General features: G+C 42.7%; 1 protein-coding gene and 1 long non-coding RNA gene across 7 annotated transcripts in view; one reads left to right on the forward strand and one right to left on the reverse strand.

Annotated features, from left to right (window-relative positions):
* Positions 1-6,007, forward strand: part of LOC140187784 (septin-5-like) — a 106,543-nt gene extending 100,536 nt beyond the window's left edge. For all 6 annotated transcript variants that reach the window (XM_072243507.1, XM_072243505.1, XM_072243508.1 and 3 more), the window contains one exon: positions 4,308-6,007. In XM_072243507.1, the coding sequence (XP_072099608.1) occupies positions 4,308-4,379 (72 nt within the window). In that variant the 3' untranslated portion in view covers positions 4,380-6,007. The remainder of the gene's footprint in view (positions 1-4,307) is intronic.
* Positions 1-12,943, reverse strand: part of LOC140187786 (uncharacterized) — a 43,218-nt gene that overhangs the window by 15,111 nt on the left and 15,164 nt on the right. The gene's annotated exons all lie outside the window — the stretch shown is intronic.

Genomic DNA, 12,943 nt, shown 5'->3' on the forward strand with positions numbered 1-12,943 from the left:
AAGGAGAACATCAGATAGTGGGGAGCACCCCTGTAGCTGGCCCACTGAATAATAAGTACTCCATTTTGAGTACTGTTGGTGGGGGGGAAGCCTACCTAGGGGAAGCAACAGCAGCCGTGCCTCTGGCACTGAGTCTGGCCCTGTGACTCAGAAGGGTAGGGAACAGGAGAGGATGGCAGCAGTAATAGGGGACTCTATAGTCAGGGGAACAGATAGGCGATTCTGCGGATGTGAAAAGGAAACACGGATGATACTTTGCCTCCCAGGTGCCAAGGTCCACAATGTATCTGAGCATGTCCACAATATGCTGAAAAGGGAGGGTGAGCAGCCAGAAGTCACGGTACAGATTGATATCAACGGCATAGATAGAAAAATGAAGGAGGTCCTGAAAAAAGCTGAGAAGCAGGACCTCAAGGATTACTGCCTGTGCCACACGACAGTGAGGATAGGAATAGAATGAGGTGGCAGATAAATGCGCGGCTGATTTCTGGATAATTGGGACCTCTTCTGGGGCAGGTGTGACCTGTGACGGGTTACACTTGAATCCAAGGGGGACCAATATTCTTGTGGGTGGGTTTACTAGAGCTGTTGGGATGGTTTAAACTAAGGCTACGTCCACATTAGACCTGATAAATCCGTAACCGAAGCCTTTTCTCTTCGTTTTGACCTTCCGTCCACACTGAAACAGCATTTTCCTCCCCCGAAAACAGAGCTTTTCTAAAACGCTCACCAGAGTGTGTAAATCTGAAAATGCCGGTTGGGCGGTGTGTGGACGGGGTAACCGGAGCTTTTTAAAACCGCTGTCGTGATGTGCCGGTACAGATGGTGGCAGCAGCACGACATTTCATTGTTTTCTTGAACGCAACCTGTTCTTTATAGCAGTCGAGGATGTCTTTGTATTTGGTTTGGCATGACTCCCAGTCCACGTCCTCCACTGCTTTGCTGACTTTGTAGTCGTTTCTAACTCGCAGAAGCAGCTCAACTTCATCATCTGTCCAAACGAAAAAGTCCAGTCTGCTTTTTCCAGTGGAGGTTCTCTTTGTATTCCTCGAAGACATCGTTGAAAACTTTCTTTTGCTGTTGTTGTAGGTACTCCAGTTTTTGACCAATAGAAATAGCACGATGCCGCCGCGGAAACGGAAATAGTATACCATTTCCTCTTCGCTTGTTTTCTGTAGATGTGTCCTGCACATGCCCAGCAGGAAGAGATTCGCCCAAATACCCATTTTAATGTGGACGGAGGTATTTTCAAAAATGCCTGGTGTGGACGCCTATCATTTTTACGCAAAACCGCCAGTTTCAAAATTATCCAGTCTAGTGTGGACGTAGCCTAATACGGCAGGGGAATGAGAATCAGTATGACAGAGCTGAGGATGAGCCAGCAGATGATGGATATAACATGAATGTAAGGAAGGATTGGGGTACAAATACAGACAGAGCAAAGAGTTAAATTGTACCACAGAGGCAAAATTCAAAAGGGTGATGAATGCAGGACAGAAGGCGCTGTATTTAAATTCACGTAAGGTGAACGAACTCATGGCACAATTAGAGATTGGTTGGTATGACGTTGTGGGCATCACTAAGTTGTGGCTGAAAGAAGGCCATAGTTGGGAGCTTAACATCAAAGGATATATTTTGTATCAAAAGGACAGACAGGCAGGAAGGCATAGGCAGTGGTGTGGCTCTGTTGGTAAGAAATGGAATTGCATCTTTAGAAAGGGATGACATAGAGTCAGAGAATTTGAATTTTTGTGGGTGGAGTTAGGAAACTGCAAGGATAAAAAACCATTATGGGAATCATATTCAGGCCTCGAAATAGTAGCTAAGATGTGGGGTTGAGTTTGCAAAGGGAGCTGGAAAAAGTTATGTAATAAGGGTAATGACCCTTGGGAAATGGAGGATTTCAGTATGCAAGGGGATTGGCAAAAATCAGGTCGGTGTTGGATCACAAGAGAGAGAATTTGTTGAATGCCTATGAGATAGCTTTTTAGAGCAACTTGTGCTTAGGCCTACTAGGGAAAGGCTATCTCAGATTGGGTGTTGTGTAATAACCTAGAACTTATTAGGAAGCTTAATGTAAAGGAACCCTTAGGAGGCAGTGATCATAATATGATTGGATTCAATCTGCAATTTGAGAGGGAGAAGCACAAGTCACATATCAGTATCGCAAGGAAATTACAGAGGCATGAGAGAGAAGCTTGCCCAGGTGGATTGGAGGAGGATACTGGTGGGGATGACAGCAGAGGAGAGATGGCCAACGTTTCTGGAAATAATTCACAAGGCGCAGGATAGGTATGACCCACAGAAGTAAAATAGAGGGCTATGGGTAACCCTAGTAATTTCTAAGGTAGGGACATGTTCGGCACAACTTTGTGGGCTGAAGGGCCTGTATTATGCTGTAGGTTTTCTATGTTTCTAAGTAGTTGTTCTCAAATGGCAGAACTGGGCAACCGTGGCTGAAAAGGGAAGTTAAGGACTGCATAAAAGCCAAGGAAAGGGCATATAAGCTAAAAAAAAAGTGAGTGGAAATTAGATGATTGGGAAGATTTTAAAATTCAGCAAAAGCAACTAAGAAGCTATAAGGGAAAAGATGAAATATGAGGGCAAACTAGCCAATAATATAAAGCAGGATTCTAAAAGTTTTCTCAGTTCTATAAAAAGTGAAAGGGAGGTAAGAGTTGATATTGGACCACTGGAAAGTGAAGCTGGTGAGGTAGTAATGGGGGATAAAGAAATGGCAGATGAACTTAATGGGTACTTTGCATCTGTCTTCACTGTGGAAGACACTAGCTGTGTGCCAGAGGACCAGGAGGGAGAGCCATTGCTACTACAAAGGAAAAAGTGCTAGGCAAATTCAAAGGTCTTAAGGTGGGTAAGTCACCTGGACGAGATGGACTACATCCCAGAGTATTGAGAGAGGTTGCTGAAGAGATAACTGATGCATTGTTCATGATCTTTCAAGAATCACTTGATTCTGACATGGTGCTGGAGGACTGGAAGATTGCAAATGTCACTCCACTCTTTAAGAAGGGAGGAAGGCACAAGAAAGGAAACTATAGGCCAGTTCACCTAACTGCAGTACTTGTGAAATTGTTGGAGTCTATTATTAAGGATGAGGTTTTGTGGTACTTGGAGACTAATGATAAAATAAGTCAAAGTCAGCATGGTTTCTGTAAAGGGAAATCTTGCCTGACCAATCTGTTAGCGGTCTTCGAGGAAGTAACAAGCAGGGTAGGCAAAGGAGAGGCAGTGGATGTCATTTACTTGAATTTTCAGAAGGCGTTTGATAAGGTGCCACACACAAAGCTGCTTAACAAGATAAAATCTGCTGTTACAGGAAAGACACTGGCACGGATAGAGGAATGGCTGGCAGTGAGTAGGAATAAAGGGGCCTTTTCTGGTTGGCTGCCAGTGACTAGTGGTGTTCCTCGGGGGTCAGTATTGGGACTGCTACTTTTCACATTGTTTTTCAATGATTTGGATAGTGAAATTGATGGCTTAGTGGCAAAGTTTGTCAATGATATGAAGACAGGTGGAGGGGTAGGTAGTGCTGATAAAGTAATGGCATTGCAGCAGTACTTCGTCAAATTGGAAGAATGGGCAAAAAAGTGGCAGATGGAATACAGTGTTGGGAAATGTACGATAATACACTTTGGTAAGGGAACAATAGTGCAGACTGTTACCTAAATGGGGGAAAGGTTCAAACATCAGAGATGCAGAGGGACTTAGTGCAAGACTGCCAAAAGGTTAATTTACAGATTGACTCTGTGGTTTTAAAAAAAAAGGCAGATGCAATGTTGGCATTTACTTCAAGGGGAATAGAATATAAAAACAAGGAATAATACTGAACCTTAATAAGACACTAGTCAGGCTGCACTTGGAATATCGTCAACAGTTTTGGGCCCCATATCTCAGAAAGGATGTGTTGTCATTGAAAGGAGTCCAGAGGAGGTTCACAGGGATGGTTCCGGGAATGAAGGGGTTATCATATGACAGTGAGTACAGCTTTGGGCCTGTACTCACTGGCATTTTGAAGAATGCGTGGGGATCTCATTGAAACCTACCGAATGTAGGGCATGAATTTACCACTGTCTCCTTATAATACTGTATCTTGGTCAATGTATGTGTCGGGTCTCCCAATCAGGGCAGGGTCAATCATGGCCGTAATGTCCTGTGTGGCTAGTTGGATAACACAGATGAGAGCTGTGCATGACCGGAAACACACCCACCATTGTCCTCGTGGTGAGATGAAGGCCTCGTCTTCCTTGTAAAATGACCACGGCTTTGTTGTCTCTCTTGTATTGCAGCTGCGGCGAATGCAAGAGATGTTGCAGAAGATTCAGCAGCAAATGCATGGGCAGAATCCCGAAGGATTGTAGCACAAGGAGCTGACAGCTTACTTCAGGGATTTGAGATGTTTACAGGGTTCACCCCTGTCTCAGGCAGGGAGACAGTTCCTACAGACAAAGCTGTGGGCTTGAAGATCTGCCTATCCAAATACTTAACTTTAATATTCAACATCTCACCTGTCACTGGGAAGAAATGCATATAATTTATTAGTCCCACTAATTTAAAGCACTTAAAACAGTAGGAAATGAACCTAGGTTAATAACTGCAATAAATGTTGGATGTTGTGCTAAATTTGAGGCATTTTCAACATGCTTTAATTATCCCATTTAGCTTTGTTTAAAGCAGGCTTGGTCTTTTTTTCCACAGACTTTAATAGCTATGCTCTATTCTGATTGTAAAATAATGGATTTTACTGCTGTTATCTTCATAGGGTTTCTAATGTGGTTAGACTTATAAAACTGCATCAGTCTGAACATCTGTGGTCATGGATAGAACCCAGCAGAGATTTCCACGACATTTTGATAGCACAAGGTTTCTATTGACAGCTTTTAAACTTCAGATTAGTCCTGAGGCACTAGTAATGTCAAGAATCTCATCCTTGCAACTTTTAGAGTTTGCTGGAAGATGACTTAACTAGAAGGTCTGAAACACTGAGCTCTAGTGGGAATGAAAAGAAAGAAGTGGGAGAGGGCACTGAAATAAGGAGCAAAACATTTTAAATGAAAGCTAACCTTACTGGAAATTTGACAAAGCATCATCAATATTTGAAAGAAAAACAGATATACAGCAAGTCAGCCAGCATCGCTAGAGAGACAAACAGGTCACTGACCTTTATCAATTAATATTGGAAGCCATTCAGGGACATTGAGTGAGGTAGCAAACAATTTAATACTTCTATTGAACAGATTTCTATTTTCTGAGATATTTAAAATATGCACTATAAAAGTCACTTATGAATTCTTATTTAATATATTTTGAATACTTAAATGTGTTATTATTATAAAATGAACACAAACTTTACAAGGGTTGCAATCAGGTCCTTCAATTAGACTCTCCTAGGACCAGGCTCAGAGAAACAGTGCTCCTTTTGAAGAAAAGTAATTGATGGCATTGGAACAATTCATTGCTCAGTGGGCGAGTTGGATTTCCTGCTCTGATTTGTGCACATAAAGGTTTAGGCCCAGGCCTCTATCATGCTTTCAACTCTCAGTTAGGCGAGGGAGTCCTAAAATGGACCTTGGCGTTCTTGGATCAGGGGAATTGAGCCAAGTTTGCATTGCTGTCTGCTGCTAGGTACTTTGAGGGAGGAACAGGAAGTCAGCCAGGCTTACATGTGTTATTTCAAACTCCAGTCTACACCCCCCCTGGTACCCATAAACAATGGCATCTGGGTTGAATGACAGAGAGCAGCCATGGCCTGGAGGACAATACTCCAGCACACACTAATTGTGTAAGAATGGCAGAAAAAAATCAAGGATGAAAAAATAAAACCTCCAAACTAAAGTCTGCTGCTTCTAAAGGTTCTCTGAATGAAATGGTTGTTGATTGGTAGATATTTTAACAACCAAGCACAAACCCGTTATTAGCTTCTTATGTTTAGGTACTTGTGTTTTTCAATTCAGTTGGACTGCTCTCTGGTAAGTTGCTACAATTTGAATAAATACAGCTATTCAAAACACCGGGCTGGTCAGGTTTGCTTTTTGTTGCAGCTGATTTATGAAGCACTCAGTTTGATTCAGGTAAATCAGATCCAGAAGATGATTTAAGCCAAAGAGCTTGTTTCTGTGGAGTAGAACTCGACTCCATTATATTTTCATCTTTCCCTTATGACACAGAAGGTTATTCAGCCCATCAACTCTATTCTGGCCCCCAAAGCAATTTCATAAATCTTATTGCCTCGCTTCTCCTTCGGATGCCCATCACTACCCTCCAAGCCATCGACCTCCTACAGTAGCCAACCAGCATGTAGTAGGAAATCCACACGATCCCAGGAAGAAAAGGCAATCTCCATGCTGAAAGCACCAGATGTTGGGATCAAAACCCCGCCACAGGAACCTGAAGACAGCAGCACTACCTGCTCTGTTCATCCTGGGAGAACAGGATTACTATCCACAAATTTCATTGCTGGAGGAGTAAATAACCCTCCTCACCAAAGATCAAGAATAAGTTTTTTTAAAAATATACTTCATCAGATTTATGGCTACTGGTCTCGACCTGAAATGCCAGCTTTTGAAGCCATTAAGTACCTCACCTTTGTCAACTCTAGCACACCATGAGGCAAACCAGCCCTAAATGAAATCAGTCTGATGCTTCCTTATGTTCTTGCAGTTGGTGATTTATAGTCACTCATAAAATAATCAGTTCAAGACCTGAAGACAGTTAAACATGTAGTGCCTTGAAACAATAACTGACGTAGTTAATAAACTTTGTCCAGTAGGACATAGCTTCTGGTATGTTCCATCTCTATCCCACAACTCCATTTTATATAAAGTACAGAGATTTTATTTAATAGTTTGCATGGTGCACAGTACTCCATCCAGGATTTTAAAAACAACACCGGAAGAACTTAGTGGGTCAGTCAGCATCTGTGGAAGCGAAAGGTCTAAGTTGTCATTTTGGGTTGACACCTACATCAGGACTTGGGGAGAAGTTTGCTAGTATATTGAAGTACAGCAAGGTGTATGTGTGGGGAGGGGTGGTAGGTAGGTACTGTAGGAAATAGAGGCTGCTAGGTGGGGATGATGAGCAGATGGAACCAGGAGGGGAAATGGATGGGAAATGTGAACAAAGGGAGAAGGAAACTGGGAGGACAGGTGCATGTGTATGGGAGGACACTGAGGTTAAGGTAAATGCCCCACCTGCCCATCCTATCCTCCCCTCTGGCTCCATCCATCACCTACTAGTCTCTCTTCCTCTGCTCTGATACTGCTCTATTGTAGAGAGCTTCCGTCCTGACGCAGGATTTTGATCCAAAGTATCAATTTGCACCTTTTTCCTCCAAAGATGCTGAGATGTTTTATGTTCAAGATTCCAGTATCTGCAGTCTCTTGATTTCATCTGGGTCCCCTACCCCTTGCATTGTCAAAGTGGAGATGGGAGATGGGTGCTTACAAGATGAATTGCGAGGTTGTTTATGGTGTGTATATAGTGTACTTCGATAACAAATTTGAACATTGACTTACATTCATAGAATACACTGAACTACTTGGGGGGGAGGGTGATTATTACAGGACTCTTCAAAGAAACAGCAAATCAGTCAATCCATGAAAAAAGGCTTTGAAGAACACAGAACAGAAGATGTGGAAATGTGATACAGATCAGACAGCATCTGCGGAGACAGAAACTGACTTTCAGTCAATGGATGTAGAGAGCAAAGTTGCAAATGTGTACATTGACGTCTGCAGGCTCACCACTAAATAACAGACAAGCATTGTGCGAACAGGTTCACTCACATCGAAACATATTCAAAGCACAGATGCTGTGAAGATAGACCTGAAATCAAGAAAAAGGTTCATAGTTTAATGTAACCTTTTAAAATATTTAAAGTTCCCTTTATGAGGCTAAGCATCACAATGTCAACCATCTTAATTGTCCGACAGACAGCTTGCTCCCAGGTACCACCGCAATCTGCAGATTCAGTCGGGTTGAAGCACCTAATACTGCAGACTCAGGGTGTACTTGTTCAATTAACATTTCCCACACAGAAACAGAAGGGTTCACACATCTGAGCTCAAGATGGTTGCATTGTCAAGATCACACACGATTATGAAATGACTATGTGTGACCCGAAACGTCGACTGCACTCTTCTCCATAGATGCTGCCTGGCCTGCTGGGTTCCTCCAGCATTGTGTGTGTGTGTTGCTCGGATTCCCAGCATCTGCAGATTTTCTCTCGTTTGTATTATTGTCAAGTCTGCTTCCAAACAAAATTTATTAGCGTTGAATTATAACGGATGAACTAACCTGACTTGCAGGAGCTGATTAAGAAGAAATTCATATTGGCAACAGACTAATAAGTATATTCACATGGAGTACTGCAGCAAGAAAACAGTGTCCATCAGAGACCCCCATCATCCAGGCTACGACCATCGGACAGGAGGTACAGAAGCCTTAGACCTCACACCACCAGGAACAGAATAGTTATGACCCTCTATCTATCAGTCTTCTGAAACAGCATGGATAACTTCAATCACTACTACTCTGAACTGATTCTACATCTTACAGACTCACTTTCGAGGACCCTTTACAGCTCACGTTCTCAGCATTAACTTGCATTCACACAGTTTGGTTTCTTCTGAACATTGGCTTGTCAGTCTTTGTTTATCTATAGTTTTTCATAAACTCTTATTGCATTTCTTTTTTCCTTTAAATGCCTGTAAGAAAATGAATCTCAGTAGTATATGTTAACATATGTGTATTTTCATAATAAATTTACTTTGAGCTTTACATATTGAGCACTTGAAGTAATGGTGCAAACTGAATCTCTGGGTCAAAGTTATACTGTTGATATACAGGCACTCCATATGACTCTACTGGCTATTGGGTTCATAGTATAAACATGCATGTGGATACAAAAATTGGGTGGAAGTGTGTATTCACCACAACATTTAATTGTTAGGAGAATTTTAGCTGTTCTTTCAAGATTAGACATATTGTCCAAAGTAAACCTACAAAGACTACTTTAAAATAAATTTACTGACACAAGTCCTTCACATGACCTCAACTTACAGATCTCATTTTCACACAAATTCATACATTATAAATATGTGAACACCTACTTACAGATTATGGTAATTACTATGTGCACAAAGTTAAGCACAACCACAGATATGAAATCATGTATTAATGTTTATACAACAGCACACACACAGACACAAACCACACCAGAAAACATCTCACAAAGCGAGGTACTTTGGGAAAACCTGATTATCTCCTGTACTGCACTGAATAGTTTACGATGTTGCAAGTGCAACACTGCCCTCTGTTGCCAAGTGCAACAGTAAATATTCATTTTGAATATTTTATCCTCAACAAAAAGTAATTCTCAGCTGTATACAGTACTGTAAAAAAAAGTCTTAGGTGTGTGTATAGCTACAGTGCCTAAGACTTTTGTACATCACTGCATTTGCCAACGTGAAGGGGAGAGCCAGTTTGTAAATCTGGCGGTAGCAAAGGATGTTGGGATTGGTGAGGATGGAGCGCCATGGGATGGGTGGCAGACACTGCCGGGGTAGGGGTGGTGTACAGGTGCAGACACACCCAGCCCTGAGACACTAGGCAAGGTCATTTGATTCCAAACAATTGGTTTATTGATCAAAAACACAAGTAATTCTGAAGGTGCTGGAAATCCAAAGCAACACACAGAATGTCACTGGTGCTTCCCTCTCCCCCTTCCTCAAACATGATTCCCCTTTCCCTGTCTCAGCCCACAACAGAGACCCATATCCCAATCAGGTTTATCATCGCTCACAAATGTAATGTAATATTTATTTTTTGCGGCAGCAGTACAGTGCAATACATAAAATTACTACAGTACTGTGCAAAAGGCTATATATATATATATATATATACATACGCACACACATACACATATACATACACACTACATACACTACTACATATATATGTGCCTGTGACTTTTGCACAGTACTGTAATATCAATGATGGAAACCAGGCCATTACAAAGGTGACTGGAGGAAAGTATAACGGGGATGTCAGAGGCAGGTTTTTATATGCAGAGAATGGTAAATGAATGAACTGCACTGTGGCTCTGGTGGTGGTACAGGCAAATAAGACCATAAATCAAAGGAGCAGAGTTAGGCCATTCAGCCCATCAAGTCTGCTCTGCCAGTCCATCACACTGGATTTAGTGCCTCTCTCAAACCCTATCTCCTGCCTTTTCTCTGTAACTGTTGACACCCTTACCTATCAACCTCTGCTTTAAATATATCCAATAATTTGGTCTCCACAGCCATCTGTGGCAATGAATTCCACAGATTCACCACCCTCTAGCTAAATAAATTCCTCCTCATCTCTGTCCTGAAGGTAAGTCCTTGTATTCTGAAGCTGTGCCCTCTGATCCTAGCCTCTCCCACTATAGTAAACATCCTCTCCACATCCACTCTATCTAAGCCTTTCAATATTCAGTAGGTTTCAATGAGATCTCCCCTCATTCTTCTGAGCTCCAGCGAGTGCAGGCCCAGAGTCCTCATACCTTAACTCTTTTATTCGTGTGATCATCCTTGTGAACCTCCTCTGGAATCTCCTCAATGCCACCACATCCTTTCTTAGGTAAGGGGCCCAGATACCCAGAAGAGGACAGGTGGCATAGCAGGGACATTTAATAGACTCTTAGATAGGCACATGGATGAAAGAAAAATGGAGGGTTATGTGAAAGGCAAGTTAGATCTTGGAGTAGGTTAAAATGCCAGTATAAAATCATGGGTTATAGGGCCTATACTGTGCTGTAATGTTCTCTGTTCCAGTACCAGCCAGAATTGGGTACCATTGTCCTCCACAGCCCAAAACTGACAGCTAGCACAACAATTTTTGGTCTACTTGACTATCATTTCTTTTAGTGCTTTCCCCCAATCAATTTCCCCATTAAAAGAGGTAACATTGTCAAAGAAAGTGTTTGAAAGAGCGCTCGATCAAAATACCTGCTTAAACAGAACCTGCCTGACAATCTTGCATCAGGATTCATTCAGAGGTCTTTTGTCATCAGTACATCACAGCACATGAGCCGGCCCAGATTTAGATTTCTAGTCCTCTTAAATGAATACTAACATTGCATTTGCCTTCCTCACCACTGACTCAACCTGCAACTTAACCTCTAGGGAATCCTACACAAGGTCTCCCAAGTCCCTTTGCACCTTGATTTTTGAATTTTCTCTCCATTTAGAAAATAGTCTCTGCTTTTATTCCTTCTACCAAAGTGCATGACCATACACTTCCCTATGCTATATTCCATCCTCCACTTCTTTGCCCATTCTCCCAATCTGTCCAGGTCCCTCTGCAAACTGTCTGCTTCCTCAACACTACCTATCCCTCTGCCTATCTTTGTATCATCTGCAAACCTGGCCAGAACGCCATCAATTCCATCATTCAAATCACTGGCATGCAACATAAAAAGAAGTGGTCCCAACACCGACCCCCGCAGAACACAACTAGTCAATGGCAGCCAATCAAATAAGGTTCTATTTATTCCCACTCTTTGCCTCCTGCCATTTGGCCAATGCTCTATCCATGCTAGTACCTTTCCTGTAATAGCACGGGCTTTTATCTTCTTAAGCAGCCTCATGTGCGGCACCTTGTCAAAGGCCTTCTGAAAATCCAAGTACACAACATCAACTGATTATCATTCGTCTATCCTGGTTGTTATTTTCTCAAAGAATTCTAACAGATTTGCTGGATAGCTTACCTTCATATTTAATCTTTTCCCTTCTTATGGCTTTTTTTTAAAGTTGCTTTCTGTTTGTTTTTATAAGTTTCCAAATCCTCTAATTTCCCAGTAATTTTTGCTCTATTATAAGCCCTCTTTTTGGCTTCTATGTTAGCTTTGACTTCCTTTGTCAGCCATGGTTGTGGCATCCTGCCTTTAGAATACTACTTCTTTGGAACTCCCCTCCGCCATCAAGTGCAACACCTGGTCCCACTGATTCTGCAGCCCTCACAGTGATCTCTATGGCTAACACAAGTGTTTGTCCATCATTGACATCGATGAGGACCTCGACACCATTATGATGGTGTCGAGACTACCGCATGATTTGGATTTAAGTGAGGGAGAGTTGCACAGCGTCAGCCTCACTCTCTCTTCCCAATTCCCATCTGGATCCAGTGGCAAGACAGAGTCGAGATGGCTGGAGATGGGACTAGGCGCAGTGGATGCCCAGGACACCTTCTGTGTCTTGTCCTGCTCTACACGTTCCACGACGCTTGCAGTGACCGCCTTCTTGACCGCTGGACCTTCCATTGGTCTCGTCCGCTCAATCCACCGGAGTCTGTCTTCACATGCTGGGATAGACAACTCCCTATCTCACCGAGGGTTTGAGACCCGTCAGCTACCCTCAACTGGTTTAGCCGGCTTGTCGAAGCCATTGCCCAGGGTGTGGCCGCTGTCGCATGCAAACAGCTACGAGGAGCTACAGGTGAGAGCTGAGTGCCAGGTGGGGACCAAAGGTGGACTAACCGCCTTGAAAAGGACATGACATGTTCCCCCACCAGAGGTGCTACCCCTCCCTGACACCTCATTCACCCCACAAAAAGGATGGGTGAAATTGCACATCCCATTGGGATTCCAACATACAAGCTCTGCCACCTAGTTGTAAACTGCTGAGCTGAAAACCTCATCCAGAAATCGTTGTAGTACTGCATAACAAAGTTCCTCACCTTAGCAGGAATCCATAGGAATTCCATCGCAAACTCAATCAGGACATGGGGAACATAACCATACGCATTTGCCAGATCAAGCCAAACTACAGCCAGATTTCTTCTCAACCTTTTCAACTACTGGAAGGTATGCCATATCATACTAGAATATTCAAGGCATCCCGGGAAGCCTGGTATTCCTGCCTTCTGCACAGATGTACTTACC

The sequence above is a fragment of the Mobula birostris genome, chromosome 25, assembly GCF_030028105.1.
Source record: "Mobula birostris isolate sMobBir1 chromosome 25, sMobBir1.hap1, whole genome shotgun sequence".
Taxonomy (NCBI): domain Eukaryota; kingdom Metazoa; phylum Chordata; class Chondrichthyes; order Myliobatiformes; family Myliobatidae; genus Mobula; species Mobula birostris.